Genomic DNA, 22,371 nt, shown 5'->3' with positions numbered 1-22,371 from the left:
AATCATGTGCTTCTATCATCCACCAGACTCTCCTTCATATGCAACTGAAAACTTCAGAGGAAACCTAAATTCACTATCACATAAGTTCCTCAATCATACTTGTCATCATTGTTGGAGATAAATCATCCAACAATCAATTGGAAAAATTACAGTTTTTTAAGTAACGGGTGTTAAAAACATACTGTAACATATTACTAAACGTGTTCTCCGAGAACCACCTAGAATAGGTTGTTCGAAAGTCCACTCTTGATAGAACTATATTGGATCTATTAGCAACAAATGGAACTGATCTTTTTCCGCATAGAAACTTATCAATGACAATGTTGCAGTTATTGCAACTATCATTAACATAGAACAAATGGCAACTAAAACAAGTAGAAGAATTTATCTTTTCAACAAATTAAATAACGAGCCCAATGTTTTATCTCAATTTAGCTCTAAAGAGGGGCATGGAGAATTGCGTGCTTAGGTTTAGGTGAACAGTTGACCATGCACTTGACATATGCAATAGTAGAACAGTTCATGACGTGAAGGACTCTCCAAGGTACATAATCAGTGCAAAGAACTTCTGAAGCAACAAGGGGTTACTGCATAATAGATGTAAAACAAAGCATAGGGTTACAAACAGGGAGACACTAAATGAAACACATCTGGTTGTAAAAGGGCAATACGTGAATTCTTAAACAGCTATTGTAGCAGAATGCCATTGAAGGATCTCTCTCAAAGCTTAAGGAAATTCTGGTCAAATGCAAAAGTAATTAGCTGTAGCACAGTTAAGTGTCCAGGCACTCGTGAAACAGACAGGAATTGGAACTGTGGGTAGCAAAGCAAAAGCTTTAACACTGAATTTCAGTTGAAAATGTTCCCTTAGAAATGAAAATCCAGGGACATTACCCCATTTTAAGTCTCGCACCTTTGCAAAGATGAGTGATACAGATAATAGTGTAAGAAGTGTTGAGAAACAGCTGAAACTGCTGAAACAAAGCTCATGAGCCTAACTGAATAGCGATTAGATTTGATACCAAATCTGTGGCCGAGTTAGCCCCTCTTTTAACCATAAAATGCCATAGATTTTCACACAAAAAACTATGCTCAATAGTTGGAAGACAATACAGGTCACACCTGTCTACAAGAAGAGTAGCAGAAGTGATCCAGAAAACTGCTGTCCAATATCTTTGACATATATTTGTTGTAGAATATTAGACCATATTCAGAGTTCAAACTTAATGAGGTACCATGAACAGAATGACCTTCTACATACCAGTCAGTATGGGTTCTTACAACAATGATCATCTGAAACCCAACTCGCACTTTTCTCACACGACATTCTGAAAGCAATGGATTAAGGCAGTCAGATTGATCCAGTATTCTTGATTTCTGAAAAGCATTTGTCTCAGTATCACTTCTATGCTTATTATTAGAAGTACAATTGTACGTGGTACATAAGTGAAATTTGTAAATGGATTAAGGAGTTCTTTGTAGGGAGGATGCAGCATGTTATCTTGGATGGAGCGTCACCAACAGATGCAGAAGTAACTTTGATTGTGGCCCTCAGATGTGTGTTGAAAAACTTGTTTTTCATGTTGTATACTAATGGCGTCTCGGACAATATTAATAGTAAGACCAAACTTTTCATAGCTGATGCAGTTATTGATAACACAGAATACCATCTTTAAAAAGCTGCATAAATATTGAGTCAAATCTTGATGAGATTTCAAGGTGGTCCAAAGACTGACAATTTCATTTAAATGTCAAAAAAATATAAAATTGTGCACTTCACAAAATTAAAAAAACATAGCAGCCTATGACTACAGCATGAACCTGTCAATTCATACAAATATCTCAATGTAACATTTGTAGAGATATGAAGCAGAATAATCACAAAGGCTCAGTCATAGGTAAAGCAGGTGGAAGACTTCCATTCATTAGTAAAATGCTTGGGAAATGCAATCAGCCTAAAAAGGAGATTGCTTACAAATCACTCATGGAACCCATACTAGAATACTGCTCGCGTGTGTGGGACCCATATCAAATAGGACTAGCGGGGGATACTGAACATAGTGGGGTAGCACAAATAGTCACAGGTTTGTTTGGCCCATTGTAGAGCATCACAAGATGCTGAAAGAACTGAATGAGCAGACTCTTGAAGACAGAGAGATGAGCATAAATTGGGCACCCTTCTGGGGGCAGAGCATGAGCAGCGTGTGGCGTTATGTGGCCTGTTCTTGCTGGCTTCCTTGTATCGCTGATGCATGATTTTGATGGGTAAACCTTGTGGCTGTTGGTTCTTTGGGCTTGCCTGCCACTACATAATTGATTTGTTACTCTGGCCTCCATTGTTAGCAGCTTACTGTGTAATTTTGCTGGTGTCTCATTAATGTATATTTTATATTTGTAAAAGGTTTTTGAGTGCAGCCTATATTTCAGTGTGTGCTATGGAAGGGCTTATTCATCTTATTAGTTTAAACAGTTCTTCTAGAAACATTAAAAAAAAAACCTTTTAAATTCTGTATTTATTATGGTCATTACCTGATAACGACGTCCTCTTGAGTAGTCCCCGCCCGGAGATCCGAATGGGGGACTATTTTACCTCCGGAATATTTTACCCAAGAGGACACCATCATCATTTAATCATACAGTAAAGCTGCATGTCCTCGCGAAAAATTACGGCTGTAGTTTCCCCTTGCTTTCAGCCGTTCGCAGTACCAGCACAGCAAGGCTGTTTTGGTTAATGTTACAAGGCCAGATCAGTCAATCATCCAGACTGTAGCCCCTGCAACTACTGAAAAGGCTGCTGCCCCTCTTCAGGAACCACATGTTTGTCTGGCCTCTCAACAGATACCCCTCCGTTGTGGTTGCACCTATGGTACGGCCATATGTATCGCTGAGGCACGCAATCCTCCCCACCAACGGCAAGGTCCATGGTTCATGGGGGAAGCAGTAATTGATAATGAATGCAATTATTATTGTTGTTACAGGAATGGACGATATCTAATTGAGGCCCAGCCGTTTCACGTTTACCCGGTATCCTTCTGGTTCCTTATCCTAGGGCATTCCATTACAAAATAGCAAAACTCCTTTACTACTTTAAGTGTCTCATTTCCTAATCTAATCCCCTCAGCATCACCCGATTTAATTTGACTATATTCCATTATCCTCGTTTTGCTTTTGTTGATGTTCATCTTATATCCTCCTTTCAAGACACTGTCCATTCTGTTCAACTGCTCTTCCAAGTTCTTTGCTGTCTCTGACAGAATTACAATGTCATCGGCGAACCTCAAAGTTTGTACTTCTTCTCCATGAATTTTAATACCTACTCCGAATTTTTTTTTGTTTCCTTTACTGCTTGCTCAATATACAGATTGAATAACATCGGGGAGAGGCTACAACCCTGTCTCACTCCTTTCCCAACCACTGCTTCCCTTTCATGCCCCTCGACTCTTATAACTGCCATCTGGTTTCTGTACAAATTGTAAATAGCCTTTCGCTCCCTGTATTTTACCCCTGCCACCTTCAGAATTTGAAAGAGAGTATTCCAGTTAACATTGTCAAAAGCTTTCTCTAAGTCTACAAATGCTAGAAACGTAGGTTTGCCTTTTCTTAATCTTTCTTCTAAGATAAGTCGTAAGGTTAGTATTGCCTCACGTGTTCCAACATTTCTATGGAATCCAAACTGATCTTCCCCGAGGTCCGCTTCTACCAGTTTTTCCATTCGTCTGTAAAGAATTCGCGTTAGTATTTTGCAGCTGTGACTCATTAAACTGATAGTTCGGTAATTTTCACATCTGTCAACACCTGCTTTCTTTGGTATTGGAATTATTATATTCTTCTTGAAGTCTGTGGGTATTTCGCCTGTTTCATACATCTTGCTCACCAGATGGTAGAGTTTTGTCATGACTGGCTCTCCCAAGGCCATCAGTAGTTCTAATGGAATGTTGTCTACTCCCGGGGCCTTGTTTCCACTCAGGTCTTTCAGTGCTCTGTCAAACTCTTCATCTACATCCTCTTCCGTTTCCATAATACTGTCCTCAAGTACATCGCCCTTGTATAAACCCTCTATATACTCCTTCCACCTTTCTGCCTTCCCTTCTTTGCTTAGAACTGGGTTTCCATCTGAGCTCTTGATATTTATACAAGTGGTTCTCTTCTCTCCAAAGGTCTCTTTAATTTTCCTGTAGGCAGTATCTATCTTACCCCTAGTGAGACAAGCCTCTACAAACTTACATTTGTCCTCTAGCCATCCCTGCTTAGCCATTTTGCACTTTCTGTCGATCTCATTTTTGAGACGTTTGTATTCCCTTTTGCCTGCTTCATTTACTGCATTTTTATATTTTCTCCTTTCATCAATTAAATTCAATATTTCTTCTGTTACCCAAGTATTTCTATTAGCCCTCGTCTTTTTACCTACTTGATCCTCTGCTGCCTTCACTACTTCATCCCTCAGAGCTACCCATTCTTCTTCTACTGTATTTCTTTCCCCCATTCCTGTCAATTGTTCCCTTATGCTCTCCCTGAAACTCTCTACAACCTCTGGTTCTTTCAGTTTATCCAGGTCCCATCTCCTTAAATTCCCACCTTTTTGCAGTTTCTTCAGTTTCAATCTGCAGTTCATAACCAATAGATTGTGGTCAGAATCCACATCTGCCCCTGGAAATGTCTTACAATTTAAAACCTGGTTCCTAAATCTCTGTCTTACCATTATATAATCTATCTGATACATATTAGTATCTCCAGGATTCTTCCAGGTATACAACCTTCTTTTATGATTCTTGAACCAAGTGTTAGCTATGATTAAGTTATGCTCTGTGCAAAATTCTACAAGGCGGCTTCCTTTTTCATTTCTTCCCCCCAATCCATATTCACCTATTGTTTCCTTCTCTCCCTTTTCCTACTGACGAATTCCAGTCACCCATGACTATTAAATTTTCGTCTCCCTTCACTACCTGAATAATTTCTTTTATCTCATCATACATTTCATCAATTATCTGCAGAGCTAGTTGGCATATAAACTTGTACTACTGTAGTAGGCATGGGCTTTGTGTCTATCTTGGCCACAATAATGCGTTCACTATGCTGTTTCTAGTAGCTTACCCGCGTTCCTATCTTTTTATTCATTATTAAACCTACTCCTGCATTACCCCTATTTGATTTTGTATTTATAACCCTGTAATCACCTGACCAAAAGTCTTGTTCCTCCTGCCACCGAACTTCACTAATTCCCACTATATCTAACTTTAACCTATCCATTTCCCTTTTTAAATTTTCTAACCTACCTGCCCGATTAAGTGATCTGACATTCCATGCTCCGATCCGTAGAATGCCAGTTTTCTTTCTCCTGATAACGACGTCCTCTTGAGTAGTCCCCGCCCGGAGATCCGAATGGGGGACTATTTTACCTCCAGAATATTTTACCCAAGAGGACGCCATCATCATTTAATCATACAGTAAAGCTGCATGTCCTCGCGAAAAATTACGGCTGTAGTTTCCCCTTGCTTTCAGCCGTTCGCAGTACCAGCACAGCAAGGCTGTTTTGGTTAATGTTACAAGGCCAGATCAGTCAATCATCCAGACTGTAGCCCCTGCAACTACTGAAAAGGCTGCTGCCCCTCTTCAGGAACCACATGTTTGTCTGGCCTCTCAACAGATACCCCTCCGTTGTGGTTGCACCTATGGTACGGCCATATGTATCACTGAGGCACGCAAGCCTCCCCACCAACGGCAAGGTCCATGGTTCATGGGGGAAGTAGTAATTGATAATGAATGCAATTATTATTGTTGTTACAGGAATGGACGATATCTAATTGAGGCCCAGCCGTTTCACGTTTACCCGGTATCCTTCTGGTTCCTTATCCTAGGGCATTCCATTACAAAATTTCAAGAACCAACTCTAGGAATATGCTAAAACCCCTCTTGATACTCTCACAGGGTTTGTGAGCACAAGAATAATTAATTGCAGTATGCACAGAACAACAGAATCTACCCTCTACCGCGTGCATCACAGAGGTTTGCAGTGTGTAGAAGTTGATGCTGAGCCTAACTGAGTGCAACAGTGGCTTATAAAAAGAGCGCTGTTGTTGGATAACAGCTTAAAATTTATTATGAAAATAGCATTTAGAAAATACAATCTCATAGACTACACCATTTTAAATAAGTGTTTCAAGTACTGTGTGTCCAGAAAATCCAACAAACTGTGAAAATCATATTCACTAACAAATGAATATGATTTAATTTATTGAAAGGTCGATATTTAGACAGCAAGAAATTTTGTATATTTGCAGACGGAAGTAACAAATGAAAATTTGTACCAAGGCTGGGATTCGAACTAGGTTCTCCTGTTCACTAGGCAGATGTGCTAACCACTTTCGTGACAGCAACCCTTGGATAAGAGGAGACTTTCATTCTGACTTCTCATTGTATGCAAAGACTATTAGAGGCATCCAAATTAGTGTCCAATCACTCATGAGTGAGACAAGAACTGAAACTGAGTGTAGCAAAGCAAAAGCTGAAGTGCGTAACTTAATTCTTGTACCACCACAAATATGAGTGAAGTAGATATTAATGTCAATAGTGTTACGAAACAGCTTAAATCATTAAAACAGAAGAAAACTTTAGGGCATGATGGAATCTCTTTCAGATTCTATATTGAATTTTCAGTCGATAAACCTCCTCTCTTAACTACAATGTACTGTAGACCACTAACAACAAATCGTGCCCAGTAGCTGGAAGAAAGCACAGATCAGACCTGTCTACTAGAAGTACAGCAGAAGTGATCTAGAAAACTATTATAAAATATTCTTGCATCCATTTGTTGTAGAATCTTAGAACACATTCCAAGTTCAAACACAATGAGCTACTTTGAACAGAGTGACCTCTGCCATGCCAACCAACATGGATTCCAAAAAAAATCAATAACGATTCCAAAGAAAATCAATAACTTGAAACCCAGCTTGCACTCTTCTCAAGTGACATACGGAAATGGCTTTCAGGCAGGATTAAAGCAGTCAGGTAGAGGCAGTATTTCTCGATTTTCAAAAGTCATTTGACTAAGTGTCGTATCTACGCTTATTATCAACAGTACTGCTGCATGGGGTATCAAGTGAAATTTGAAACTGTATTGAGGATTTCTCGGTGGGGAGGATACAGCATATTAATTTGGATGGAGACAACAGAAGTTGAAGTAACTTCAGAGGACTCCAGGGAAATGGGATGTGGCCTTTGTTGTTCATGCTGTATATTGACGATAATGTAAACAATATTAATAGTAAGCTCAGACTTTTCGCAATTGATGCAGTCTTCCATAGTTGAGTGTTTTCTGAAAGAAGCTGTACAAATAATCAGTCAGATCTTGATAATATTTCAGAGTGGTGCAAGGACTGACAACTTGCTTTAAATGTTCAGATATGCAAAATTGCGCACTTCACAAAATGAAAAAAACATAGTATTCTATGGCTATAATATCAATGAGTCACAGCTGGAATTGTTCAATTCGTACAAATACTTGGATGTAACACTGTTGGGGATATGAAATTGAATGGTCACTTACACTCAGTCATGAGTAAAGCGGTGACAGACTTCAGTATACTGGCAGGATAGTGGGGAAAGCAATCCTACAAAGGAAATTGCTTACAAATCACTTGTGCAGCCCATCCTAGAATACTGCTCAAATGTATGGGACCCATACTCAAATAGGACTAAAAGGCAATACTGAATGTATACAGAGAAGGTTATAACAAATGGTCACAGGTTTGTTTGACCTACAGAAGGGCATCATGGAAATGGAGAAGAAATTGAGCTGGCAGACACTTGGAGATACACAAAATAGTACCCCGAGAAATCCTACATACAAAGTTTCAAAAACCAAGCTTTAAATGATAGATCTAGGAATATACTACAACCCTAACACATTGTTCCTGTAGGGATTGTGAGGACAAGATTTTTATTAACTACAATATGGCCAGAAGCATTTGAACAGTCATCTTCAGACAGTCCATATGTGAATGGAACAGGAAGAAGCCCTCAGGAAAAATCTGCATAAACAATAATGCGAAAAATAAAAAAAACTGGCTTTTTTAAATAAAAATTTGAGATTTTCCCCAATTTCGCATAAAAAATCTTACAAATTTGAAGGCAGCAGTTTACTAATATTGGTAACTGACATTTTATGTTGAAGCTGGATCCTTATTTTTGTTTGAAGGCCAAGGTACACATATAACATTAAAAAGACTGTTTATTTCCAGTTTAAAACCTGATGCCTGGATGCCCCATTAGTTAGTAACAGCTTTATATGCTGACCCTTTTGTAGGAAAATGTTGCATTTTGGAGACTTCTTTAGTTGGTGCATTAACTGCATGTTTCCATAGTACACGAATGTAAATAAGAAAACTACCAAATACGGCACTTTCGCTTTTTGATACATGTAAATCAACATTGTGCCTCATTATTTTGCTTCTTTCAGTCACTAGGGCTACACTACAGATCAGGCTGTCATAAATTCCATTTCACAAAACAGTTAAACTAGTATTCAGCAAATACTATGATGAATGTTCTCAGTGATCTGTTCTGTCACCAGAAACACATTTGCGCAATATGGTGTGTCCTGTGTTGTGATTGGTTAATAAAAGCAAACCAAGCAGGTGCCATACTGATTTGGGCACTTCTTATATGCTGAAGTGTCACATTTTTAAGTTTTCATATTTACATTTAAGTCTTACGAAAATGTGCAGTCTAACTTGACACACAGAAGTAAAAATCTCTCCAAAATGCATTTTTTTGGCATGGTCTGCTGTACAAAATTTTTGGGAAATGATGTTGGCAGATAAAACTGGTACCTCCATTCCAAGTTAAAACAGTTTGAAGACAGATGCAGTATTAGAGGAAAAGGAATTTTTAATAATGAAGCCAGAAAACTGCTGAAAAATATGGGGCTCAGGACCTCATGTATAGGTGAAGAAAACAGTGAAACACATAGGGTTACAAATTAAAACTAAGCTGTCAACTGTTACGGGCACAGATACATTGAAGTTTGCATTCACAGATGGTGATGATGAGCTCTACTAATGATGACAAGGAAAAGAGCTTGTATGTATACCTGGTAGACACGATTAAGCTGTGTAAATATTCTGAAGAGCTAGAAATCCTTTCAAAATTTAGTGACATAGCAGCTCCTCATGCCAGAGGAAAATTTAGACACTGTCAAAAGTCTTCTGTTGTACTGAATGCAGTTGGGCTTCCAGGTCGAAAGAGAAAGTTTTTTCACTATTAAGCAAGTTCCATTTATCCTGACCAGCCCAGATAACACTTAGTCCAGAACCAAAACAAAAAATTTAACAAGCAAATGCTATTTGACTATCAGGGTGCCACTACTCAGTACAACTGCCTTTCTTGTACATAACACGTATTGGAAAATCCACCCTTATGGCTCATATCCATGTAATAGACCTAGGAGCCAGAGCTGTCCCATACATCCTACCACCACCACCACCACCACCACCTACTCCAGTACGGTCATAAGCACCACCTTCCCATCAGAGGCAGGGGTACTTGTGAAACCAGTCAGTGATCTACAAGCTAAGCTAAGCTGCAACCACTGTGCTGTGTTCTGCATGGTAATGACAACCAACAGGCGGGCTGTCCGCACAAATGGTCAACGACAAACTGATGCCAAGAAGCAGCTGGACTACCCAGTCACTGTGCTAGCTACCCAACACAACATTCTTCATTTTAATGACTGTCTCACAGCCTGTGCCATCTGGATCCTTCCTATCAACACCAGATTTTGTGAACTGCACAGGTGGGAACTTTCCCTGCAGTATAGCCTATATTCCAGTAACCCTCCTGCCCTCAACCTTTGTTAGTCATTGTCCTACACCCACCTATCCCATTCTCCTGTACCCACTCCAGCACTACACAACCCTCTATTCCAGCAATGCACCCATAGTCTTTTTACTTCTCTCCTTATCCACAGCCCCCACCCCCACCCAGTTTAACCAATCAACTGCACCTAGTTGCCCTACTCTCTTTCCACCTCCTTAGCCCACCATCTAGACTGCTTCTTCTATCAAGCACTACTGCTCGCAGTCTGGCCTTGGCAGCCAGATAATGTGTGTGTGTGTGTGTGTGTGTGTGTGTGTGTGTGTGTAATTCTGATGAAGGTCTTTTAGGCCGAAAGCTTACTTCTTTTTCAAATAGCATGCTTTATTTTTTATTCAATAATCCACTTCCTCTTCTCAAGACCCACTCGGAAATGAATCACAGTGTACCATTCTTGTAAACATGATGTTATTAAAAACAACATGAAACTGACTGACACTCCCCTATTACCACATAGTGCAGGTATTCTGGCATAACAGAGAAACTACACACTGGTCATTCAGTCCACCATCTTCAATTGATGATATATACGAGAACAATGTACACTAACAGAGATAGGGTAGAAATGCTACTCATCTATGGATAATGTAATTTAGCAGACGGTAATTGCAATGATGTTTTCTTATTTACAATACAGGTACTTGTAGCACAGTACTGCTCCACTTTTAAACAATATGTTGTGCACAAAAAAAGCAGTCCTTGATTATAACTTGCATCACAATTACTTTTCTTCTACTGTGGTTGAAGGAGGCTTACTGCTACTCAGGCAGCGGAATTTCACAGAGTGATATCCTGACAAGAACCAACATTCTCACCTTATTGCAATTATTGGCCACCTGTTGCTATTACTGGCCACCCAACTCCACAGTAACAGTTGTGGAATCATTCAAAGTCTACATTCAGTAGTGCGCAAATAACCAGATCAAATTAGTTGGAGACAACTTTACCCTAACAAGTATAGGCTGGGATATCTACGGATTCATTGCAGGTAGTACAGACAGCCAGCCTGGTGAAGCATTTTTCGAAAACTGTCATGAGCATCTAGTTCGACAACCCACAAGCAATGGATATAATTTAGACCTTGTAACTACAAACAGGCTTGATCTTAGCGTCAATGTTAGTACAGAGACACTATTGTTGTTGTTGTTGTTGTTGTTGTGGTCTTCAGTCCTGAGACTGATTTGATGCAGCTCTCCATGCTACTTTATCCTGTGCAAGCTTCTTCATCTCCCAGTAACTACTGCAACCTACATCTTTCTGAATCTGCTTAGTGTATTCATCTCTTGGTCTCCCTCTACGATTTTTACCCTCCACACTGCCCTCCAATACTAAATTGGTTATCCCTTGATGCATCAGAACATGTCCTACCAACCGATCCCTTCTTCTAGTCAAGTTGTGCCACAAGCTCCTCTTCTCCCCAATCCTATTCAATACCTCCTCATTAGTTATGTGATCTACCCATCTAATCTTCAGCATCCTTCTGTAGCACCACAATTCAAAAGCTTCTCTATTCTCTTCTTGTCCAAACTATTTATCGTCCATGTTTCACTTCCATACATGGCTACACTCCATATAAATACTTTCGGAAACGACTTCTTGACACTTAAATCTATACTCGATGTTAACAAATTTCTCTTCTTCAAAAACGCTTTCCTTGCCATTGCCAGTCTACATTTTATATCCTCTCTACTTTGACCATCATCAGTTATTTTGCTCCCCAAATAGCAAAACTCCTTTACTACTTTAAGTGTCTCATTTCCTAATCTAATTCCCTCAGCATCACCTGACTTAATTCAACTACATTCCATTATCCTCGTTTTGCTTTTGTTGATGTTCATCTTATATCCTCCTTTCAAGACACTATCCATTCCATTCAGCTGCTCTTCCAAGTCCTTTGCTGTCTCTGACAGAATTACATCTCTGACAGAATTACAATGTCATCGGCGAACCTCAAAGTTTTTATTTCTTCCCCATGGATTTTAATACCTACTCCAAACTTTCTTTTGTTTCCTTCACTAGACACTATTATGAAAAGGAAAGATGCTACTCACCATATAGCTGAGATGCTGAGTCAGAGATAGGCACAACAAAAGATTGTCACAAATACAGTTTTCGGCCAATAAGGCCTTCGTCAAAAATAGACGACAGACACATGCGCGCATGCACAAACACGACTGCTGTCCCAGACAACTGTAGCCATACAGGTAGGTGTGTGTGTGTGTGTGTGTGTGTGTGTGTGTGTGTGTGTGTGTGTCTTGATTAAGGGTTTACGGGCCAAAAGCTGTATTTGCGACAGCCTTCTTGTGCCTATCTGCGGCTCAGGATCTCCGCTATATGGGTGCAACAACTTGCCTTTTCATAATATTGTTACATTCCATCCTGGATTTTCCATTGTTTGATTAGTGATCATGATGTCATTGTAGTGAAATCACTAAAACCACCACAAAGGCTAGGAGAGTATTTTTTGCTAGGAAACATAGATAAGCAGTTATCTCCTCTATTAGACAATCAGTAGTTATCATTTAGTCCCAAAATGATGAGCAAAGTTTAAACTGATCATATATTGTGCTTTGGAGATGTATGTGCTGAATACAGGGATTACAGATGGAAAAGATCTGCAGCGGTTCAATAACAAAAGTCATAAAATGTTGTGGAAACAGAGACTGCTGCACACTCAATAATTTTTTTTTTTTTTTTTTTTATGTTAACGACAGAAGCAAAGGTTAGTAGAGATTCGTGCATCTATAAAAGAATCTCTGCATGAAGCACACAGTTACCACTTTCATATCTTAGCAAAAGATCTGGCTGAGAAAACATTGGTCCTATGTAAAATCACTAAGCAAGTCTAAGGCCTCCATCCAATCACTCATTAACCAGCCTCACCTGGCAGTAAAAGATGGCAAAAGGAAAGCTAAAGTATTAAATTTTGGATTTAAGAAATCTTTCAAGCACGAGGATCATACACGCATACTATCGTTTGACCATCCACAGACTCCCATATCAATGACACAGTAATAGGTATCCCTGGTATAGAGAAATAACCAAAAGAGTTTAAAATAGATAAGTCGCCAGATCTGGATGGAATCCCAATTCAGTTTTACAGAGTACTCTATGGCCCTTTTACTTAGCTTGCATTTAACGCAAATCTCACGCGCAGCACCAAGTCCCAAGTGACTGCAAAAAAGTGCAGATGGCTACTATACATAAAAAGAGTAGAACAACAGACCCACAAAATTATAGACCAATATCCTTAACAACTGTTTGCTGCAGAATTCTTGACCACATTCTCAATTAGAATATAATAAACTTCCTTGAGGCAGAAAAGCTTCTATCCATATATCACCACAGATTTAGAAAGCAACAATCATGTGAAACTTAGCTTGCCCTTTTCTCAGACAGTATCCTGAAAACCATGGATGAAGAGCAGCATGCAGATTCCATATTCATAGATTTTTGGAATGCATTTGACATGGTGCCCACTGCAGATTGTTAATGAAGGTCCAAGCATACAGATTAGATTAGCAGATATGTGAGTGACTTTAACACTTTTGAAGTAACAGAAACCAGTACGTCTTTGATGGCAAGTGTTCACTGGAGACAAGGGTACCATCAGCAGTACTCCAGGGCAGTGAGAAGGACTGCTCTTATTCTCTATATACATAAATGATATGTTGGACAAGGTGAATAGCAATCTGCAACTGTTTGCTGATGACGCTATGGGGGGTGTTCAAAAAGTCCGTGCAAAAATAAAAACTACATGTTTGGGGTAAACCTTTTTTATTTTTCAACATAGTCTCCTTTTAGACTTATAAACTTTGTCCAACGCTGTTCTAATTTGCTGACACCCTCTGAATAATAGTAAGTGTCCAAGTCTGCAAAATAGCTATTAGTTGCTGCAATCACATCCTCATTTGTACAAAATCTTTGTCCCACCAGCCATTTCTTCAGATTGGGGAAGAAATAGTAGTCCGAGGGAGCCGAGACTAGAGAATAGGGGGGGGGGGGGATGTGAAACGAGTTTGAATCCTATTTCCATTAATTTTGCAACCACAACTGCTGAGTTATGTACTGGTGCATTGTCGTGATGGAAAAGGACCATTTTGCAGTCCAATCGCCGGTGTTTTTCTTGCAGCTCAGTTTTCAAATGGTCCAATAACGACGAATAATATTCACCTGTAACAGTTTTACCCTTTTCCAGATAGTCAATGAGGATTACCCCTTGCAAGTCCCAAAAGACAGTCATCATAACCTTTCCAGCTGAAGGAATGGTCTTTGCCTTTTTTTGTGCAGATTCTCCCTTGGTAACCCATCGTTTAGATTGTTGTTTGGTCTCAGGAGCATAGTAATGTATCCATGTTTTATCCACAGTGACAAATCGACGCTTAAAGACCTGCAGATTCTTCCTGAATAGCTGCAAACCATCCTTGCAACACTTCACACGATTCCATTTTTGGTCAAGCATGAGCAATCGCGGCTTTCTCATGTCCAAATGTTTATGCAAAATATTATGTACCCATTCATTCAAGATGCCCACAGCACAAGCAATCTCACGCACCTTAACTCTTCTGTCATCCATCACCATATCATAATTTTATCAATGATTTCTGGACTCATAACCTCCACAGGGTGTCCAGAACGTTCAGCATCACTTGTGCCCATATGGCCACTCTGAAAATTTTGAAACCACTTATAAACCGTTCTAAGCAAAGGTGCAGAGTCACTGTAATGTTTATCAAGTTTCTATTTAGTCCCCTGAGGTGTTTTGCCTTTCATAAAGAAATGTTTTATTATGAAACAAAATTCTTTTTCGTCCATTTTTTGACGATCACACGACTACCTTGATTCACACCAAACACAAAGAAATAGACCAATATGGCTGAAACTTTGTGTGCGTTCTTTCCAAAGATGCTACTAACTAAACATGACCTTGATACATACCAGTGGTGCCATCTCTCAGACTTTGCACGGACTTTTCCAACGCCTCTCATATGGTTTACAAGTAAGTGTTCTCTTTGAGTGACTGTAGAAGAGTATAAGACAACTTGCACAAAATTCTTGCTGGTGGGATGAACGACTACTAACTCTAAATGTAAGAAAAATGTAGGTTAGTGCATATGAGTAGGAAAAACAAACCTGTAATGTTTGAATACAGCATGAGTAATGCATTGCTCGAAACAGTCAATTCATTTAAATATCTGGGCATAACATTGCAAAGTGATATGAAATGGAATGAGGAGCATGGAAGGACTGTAGTAGGGAAGGCAAAAGGTTGACTTCAGTGTATTGGGAGAATTTTAGGAAAGTGTAGCTCATCTATAAAGAAGATCATGTACAACACACTAATGCGACCCATTCTTGAGTACTGCTCGAGAGTTTAGGATGCAGGCGAGTTTGATCAACACTCAAGTATTACAGACTTGCTTCATGAACTGAAATGGGAATCCCTGGAAGGAAGATGATGACCTTCTTGCAGAACACTATTTTTTAAAAAAAGGGGGAGAGAGAGAGAGAGAGAGAGAGAGAGAGAGAGAGAGAGAGAGAGAGAGAGAGAACCAGGATTTAAAGCTGACTGCAGAGTGATTCTACTGCCGCCAAAAAATTCTGCGTACAGACCATGAAGGCAAGAGAAATTAGGGTTTGTACAAAGACGTGTAAACAGTCATTTGTGTAAACAGTCATTTCTCACTCACTCTAATTGCGGGTGAAACAAGAAAAGAAATATCTAACAGTACCCTCCAACATGCACCATACAGTGGGTTGTGAAGTGTGTGTATATGTATATGTAGACTGTTTGGGTAACTTACATTGTCCATAGGAAAATATTTCTCCCTTCTCTTCATTGGTGTACATTGTACTCACACAAAACTTCAACTGAAGATGGCTGACTAAATGACCACCACACATTTTCATTGTGTTTCTGTTTGTTGACTGTCAACTCCAACCAACTGACGAGATGTTATATTTACATGAATGGCACATTTTTGACAAGTCTTGAAGAGTGTGTGTGTGTGTGTGTGTGTGTGTGTGTGTGTGTCCTGCTGACAAAAGCCTTAATGGCCGAAAGCTATGAATCTTTTTGTTATGCCTATCGCAACTCAGCATATCTGCTATATGGTGAGTACCAACTTTCCTTCTCTGGTATTGTTACATTCCATCCTGGATTTTCCACAATTAAAAGATATTGACACATAAGCTTTTGGCTACAGTCTTCGTTAGAAAAAGAGAAACGCACACCATTCATTCACATAAGCAAGCACACCTCACGCATACATAACTACCAACACCGGCAGCCCGAGCCAGAATGCAACTATCACATGGGATGGATGCAGCAATCTGAAAGGGAAGGGGAAGGGAAAGGGACAGCAGGAAAACAGAGTGGAAAAGGAGAGGACTAGGGAAAGATGGGCAGATGCAATGGTAGAAGGGCACCCCCTGCCAATATACCTGTCCATCTTTTGTCGCTCCTCTCCTTTAACACAGACTTCAGGGGACTCAAGCAGACTGGACATTATTGTCCTGAGAAATATCACATGTGCTCTGACTCACTAAGTGCCCATAAATTCATTCACAACAGACAAAATGGCCAGAACATCCAGGACTCACTTCCCTGCTACCAAAGCCTGGAGATGGAGGTGACATTCTTCTCGATTCCAGAGCACAGGGGAATTCAGGGAAATAAATTAGGAAATGTGCAACCAAGGAAGCATGCAGCTCAAACAAAGTGACTTAAATATCCTATTCACCTCTACACCTACATACCTGTACTTCTACACCCATGCTTTGCAAACCACTGTGAAATGCACAGCATGAGATACTTAAATTGTACTTGTTGCTAAAAGAGACAGGGGAAGAAAAATTAATTTTTTTGGGCCAATTTTAGTGCTATTTTTGCCAATTTTGGTGTTTTTTAACATCTCATTCAGTTCCATTATTTTATTTAGAAACTACAAATCTGATAAAACTAACGAATTAAAGAACAAATAACTCTGTGTGCAAAAAACACTCATAGTGTTGTCACAATTTCAAATTTCTACTTTGAGACAATATGCTGTCAACACTTCACTACTGTGTGACCCATTTATTTACTATATTTACTGCCAAGCACTTACAGCAAAATAAGTTTAGATATTAAACAGGGTTAATAACAATTTTATGGAGAAGTTACTACAATTTAATTCTACTTCTTTCAGAAATATTCTTAAAAACTATAGTTCATATTGTTTACTTCAAATAGCTGTGAAATGAGTGTTTCAGTAACCAGTCATAATTCTTAAATTTGAAAATATTATAACAATGATGATGTACGAAAAGATAGATCTCTACTTATGGTAAAGATGACACATTAAGTTGCAGACAGGCACAATTTAAAGACACTTACACAAGCTTTTGACCACAGCCTTCATCAGAAGAAGAGAAATGCGCACCATTCACTCACATAAGCAAGCACGCCTCACGCACACATGACTGCCAACACCAGCCGCTCAGCCAGAACATAACTATCATGTGGGATGGAAGCAGCAATTTGAAGGGGGCAGGGAAGGGGGAGCAAGGAGTGCTGTCTGCTGGCAACAGGAAGGGTTTCAGGAGGTTGCTAGGCAGGGAGGTAGGAAAATGGAGCAAAAAAGGAGAGGAGTGGGGGAAAAATGTGCGAGTGCATTGCCAGAGGGTGGCCCTGTGCTCTGGTATCAAGCAAAACAACACCTCATCCCAAACCTTTGTAGGCAGGGAAGACATGCGATTCAGATTTCATGTTAAACTGTAGGTCCCCTTTCCTAGGTAAGATTACTGGGCAGGATAAGGAAGCACAATGCACCGAAGTGGTGTCCAATTAAAACAACTTGCAAACAGGCAGTGGAGTCCCTCCTGAAGGACTCCCAGCCAATCATGTCATGCAAATTTGTTTTACGGCCTCATTCCTGGCAGACCATTTGTGAAAACTGCTTCCATGGGACAATGAAAAATGGTTTGATATGCTGGTTATTCTGGAACAGTGAAAAACTTTTACACCTCACACAACATGAGATGATGCGGTGGCGACATTGACGATACACACAACGAGGCATAGTGCTTCAATGCTGTTGCAGATAGAGCTCACAGCAGAATGGTTCCGCTGGTGTGCACTGCCCACTTATATACAGACTCAGTGACCTTGGTTACGTAACCCCAGTGGTCAGCATTGGTAGTCCTGAGATATGTGGTTATTCCCAATCGGTGAAGTGTGCAACCATAATGTAAACAAGATGATACACAAGCTTTATGAAACCAGAGAAAATGTGCCCTTTCTATCCCCCACAACATGTGACTGAGGGAATTTAAGATGTCAAGTGCCTTGATGGAACTTGCCCTCAGATCCCTTAGGTGTGGCACCCACAATAAGCTTTGAAACAAATGTGGCCCACAAACCTCACCAAGTTTTTAAAACATAAACTAACGTACACTATTTGCAGGTTAATTAAATATTCAGTATATGGTTAAAATCACCACACACACACACACACACACACACACAATTAATAGCTGAAGTTTCTTCTTCACATGCTGTGTTTTATTTACTATGAATTCTTTACTCCAACCACAAAGCTAGTCTGATATCCTGAAAAGTCATATATTGTTCGTTAGGCAATAGCACACAACTGCGCCAAATGCATTCTGAAAGTCAAGGAACACTGCATCAACTTGGGCACCAGTATCTACTGCCTTCTGGGTTTCATGACTGAACAGAGCAAGCTGTCTTTCACAGCATTGTTGTTTGCTGTGTGCTACAGTTCAGTGACCCTTCCTGAAAATGGGAATGACCTGCACACTCTTTAAATCACTGTGAATGTTTTGCTCCTCCAGCCATCTAAGGTAGACTGCTGCCAGAAGAAATGCATATTTTCATACACTTTACAAAAAATCTTACAGGTATTCCATAAGGTCCAGAAACATTTCCTCTCTCAAGTGATTTTATTTGATTTTCCATCATGCACACACTTATTTCATCTCATTTTGGTTTTCATGTGACAATCAAAAGACGGAACTGCAGTATGATCTTTCTGAGTGAAACTGCTTTTGCCTTCTCTGTGTCATCTTCCATTTCGATGCCATTACAATCACTGAGTCCTGGACAGGTGACTTTGTTCCCTTTACTGATTTACTGTAATTGAGACACCTGTTGGTAGAGAGAGTTGAAGAATCCCATTTCAAGTCACTGAAGCAAATAATGTTGCAGAAGTAGGTGGTTTCATGAGCCACAATTTTTTTAGCTTCCAAGTAAGGTCTTTTTTCATTTCTTACCTCTTCCATATTCATTGCATCCGAGAATACCTGACCACCACAGCTCCCAACAGCATTTTTGCCTTCGCAATTAACACAGAATAAACAAGCCAAACAACAGTTGCCACCTTTATGTGCAGCTTGACCAATTGTTTCCACAAGTTACCCATTAATTCCAGGCAGTAATGGTGCATCCACAGCACTGACACTTAAAACAGTGCACTGAGTTTGCGACATTAGGCTTAACTTTCAGGTGGATGGTCCCATCTGACGTATGGTCAGGTGAAGTTGCTTAAGGTCAGAATAAATGAGCTTGCTTCTGTACCTCATCATTTATTCGTTTTATGGTATTTTGACATGTCACACCAACTTCTCCTCGCTCTTCTTTGACACCTATATGCATTACATTTCTTCATTATAAGATGCCCTTACTAGAATTTAACTGTGTAATTCCTTCGCAACTCGGTATTCACTCAACTCATTTGCTTCTGTATTTGACACTCTGTAGATCATAATCACCAACAGTGCTGTGTATCTTCCGTTCTCAAGGAAGGCCGTTAACAGGTTGAAATGAGAAAAACTACGATCACCACCCATGCACAAGCATTGTGGATAACTATCGTCATTCATGATCTCATTGAAGGCAATGAACTTTCAATGCTTTCTTAAAGTGTTTCTCAGGTCAGTTTAAATTATGGGAGCTGTTAAACTATCACAGTGTGTGCTCTCTGTGGATACTTCAACTTTTGACTGACAAACAAAAACTACTGGAAGTTAACGAATGGCATTCAGTGATGTTTGCTGATGAAGCAGACACATTTTTAATTGAATTGTCACTTGTCATGAAACTTTGTTACTCCGCTATACAACTAAGTAGCAACAGGCCAGTGAGGACTGTCAAATGGGGAATGAAGCAACATTACAACACTAGTGACAGGCAAGACTACTGTTAGATGGCAAGGTATTTAGTGACTCCTTTTCTTCAATGGTATGGCTTTTTGAGTATTGATTTTTTGCATTAGTGTAGTGCCATCGATGGAACATATAACTTTGTTTCAATGAGGTTACACTTGCTTATTGCAAAATGAGACCAACCAACACAAGTCAATCTCCATTGTGACAACTCTCACATCAATAACACAACTCTTGGAGGAGGGAGGGAGTTTGGGAGGGGGAGGGGAGGGAGAGAGAGAGAGAGAGAGAGAGAGAGAGAGAGCGAGAGAGGGAGGGGAAGAAATGAGATGGAAACCCACCATAAAGTATAGATCTATAGCTCTATTACTTCCATATCTCGGGAGCTACGAAGTAGAACTAGGAAGCAAAGAATTTGTGTGTGAATTAGCTGTGGAAGAGCTAGCTGTTGAAATAATCTCACTCTTTTCACATTAAAGGCATCAAGAAGCGCGGTGCATGTGCATTTCCGAGACAGAATAGTTTGTAAGGAAGTGATGTATACCTATGCTGTAAAAGCACATTAAGAAATTAACAGTAAAAGTTTTGTTTATATGTGATCAATGGTTAAACATGCATGTGCTTAAAAATGATACCTTATGATAGGGTGTCAATTGACATAATTTGCTGGAAGCTGTAATGTTGTTTTTCCTAATTTTTACATTGATCTTAACACAACAAGTCATATTCAGGAACAATGGAATGAAAATAAATAAAATTACCTTAATCAACCCAAGGTAGGCTAGGAGTGAGTTGTTTACAATAGAAATATTTTCCACTGTATTTGCCCAATCAAATAATTCTTTGTACAACGTATTGCAGCATGACAGTACTGAACTGTTTGCAGTTTCAGAATTGCTTGTGCTTAGTGATGAGACTGCCATCAAAAGGGGCATGAACTTCTCCAAAAACTTTTCTTTTGGGTGCCGCTGAAACAAATTTGGTAATTCAACATAAAGACCAGAGAAATGAAGCGACTCACATGCCAGGTGGAGTGTACAGTGAGAGTCAGAAAGGACTTTATAACTTTGGAATGATACAGAAATTTATTAAGATAACATACAGAATTGGTAAGTGTGTCATTTTGTAGCAAACAATGTAATGTTTCACATGAAAGTGTCAAGTGACATTTTGGTTCAATGTGACTACCATTTGCTATGCAGCAAACATCCCACTGGTAATCACTTTCTTCCCACACTCATTACAGCAAATCAGGCTTAATTGTGCAATGGCAGCATAGATTCCATTTTTCATGTTGACTAAACTGTTGGTAGGGGAAGAACATACACACGATCGCTAATAAAACCCCAGAGAAAGAAATCTATTGATGTCAAGTCTGGAATGTGAAATGGTCATGGCAATTGGCCTTTCACGGTCAATCCACTGACCTGGGAAAAGATTATTGAGGAAACCACAAACTTTCATGAGGAAGTTAGGGGATGCATTGTCTAGCTGATAGTAAACTGTCCAATCTCTGTCACCTTCCTTGATCTGCAGGATTCAAAAGTTTTCAAGCATATCCAGATACACAATACCAGTGACAGTTTTCTCCATGAAGAAGAAAGGGTCATACACTTAATTTGCTAAGGGCACCAAACACATTAACTTTGGGGCTGTCACGAACGTGTTCCAGGGTTACATGTGGATTTTCCCTGCCTCGTATTCTGCAGTTGTGGGTGTTCACCGTGCCACTGACACGAAATGTTGACTTATCACTGAAGACTGTTGTGTTCAGGAATGTCTCTTGTCCTCTATCTCACGCAACATTTCTGCACAGAATTCCCCAAGAGCATTCTTATCTGCATCACCGCGTAATCTTACCTACATCTCTATGGTTTTAAGTGTAAAAGTCCACATTACTCACGACAAAGCATTTTATGGAATGTTGGTCTCATGACACACACACACACACACACACAGTGCACTGATTTTTGCAGACTTCGGGCAAAGCTCTCCCTAACCCATTTGACATAATCATCAGTGCTTGGGCGACCTGATGATTTATGAAGTCACCCTGAACAACCCATCTCAATGAAGTTCTTGTGCCTGGAGCAAATTGTAGGCCTGCTTGGATGTTCTTTGGAGTATTCGGTACAAAATTTATGCCGAACAGTTGCAGAATTTGTTTAATGAAACAAAAACACACAGCTAGCATGCTCCGCAGCAATGAAACTAGACATTTTAACTGTGCACTATGCTGGCATTCCTGGTGGCAGAATGGGGCACTGACGCACGACATGAATCAAGCATGAGTATGTATCCTACAAGATGACATCTACTGATTCTGTAAGTTGT

General features: G+C 39.7%; 1 protein-coding gene across 2 annotated transcripts in view; it reads right to left on the bottom strand.

The window, feature by feature from the left end:
* LOC126195225 (ran GTPase-activating protein 1) overlaps positions 1-22,371 on the bottom strand; it is a 137,322-nt gene that overhangs the window by 22,519 nt on the left and 92,432 nt on the right. The window contains exon 9 of one of the 2 annotated variants that reach the window (XM_049933759.1): positions 20,799-21,005. The exons of the other annotated variant lie outside the window; for it this stretch is intronic. Coding sequence (XP_049789716.1) covers positions 20,799-21,005 — 207 coding nt within the window. The remainder of the gene's footprint in view (positions 1-20,798; positions 21,006-22,371) is intronic. 2 annotated transcript variants of the gene reach the window in all.

This window comes from Schistocerca nitens, chromosome 1, assembly GCF_023898315.1.
Source record: "Schistocerca nitens isolate TAMUIC-IGC-003100 chromosome 1, iqSchNite1.1, whole genome shotgun sequence".
Taxonomy (NCBI): Eukaryota; Metazoa; Arthropoda; class Insecta; order Orthoptera; family Acrididae; genus Schistocerca; species Schistocerca nitens.
Note: the sequence above shows the minus strand (reverse complement) of the source record. Positions and strands in the feature narration are given on the sequence as shown.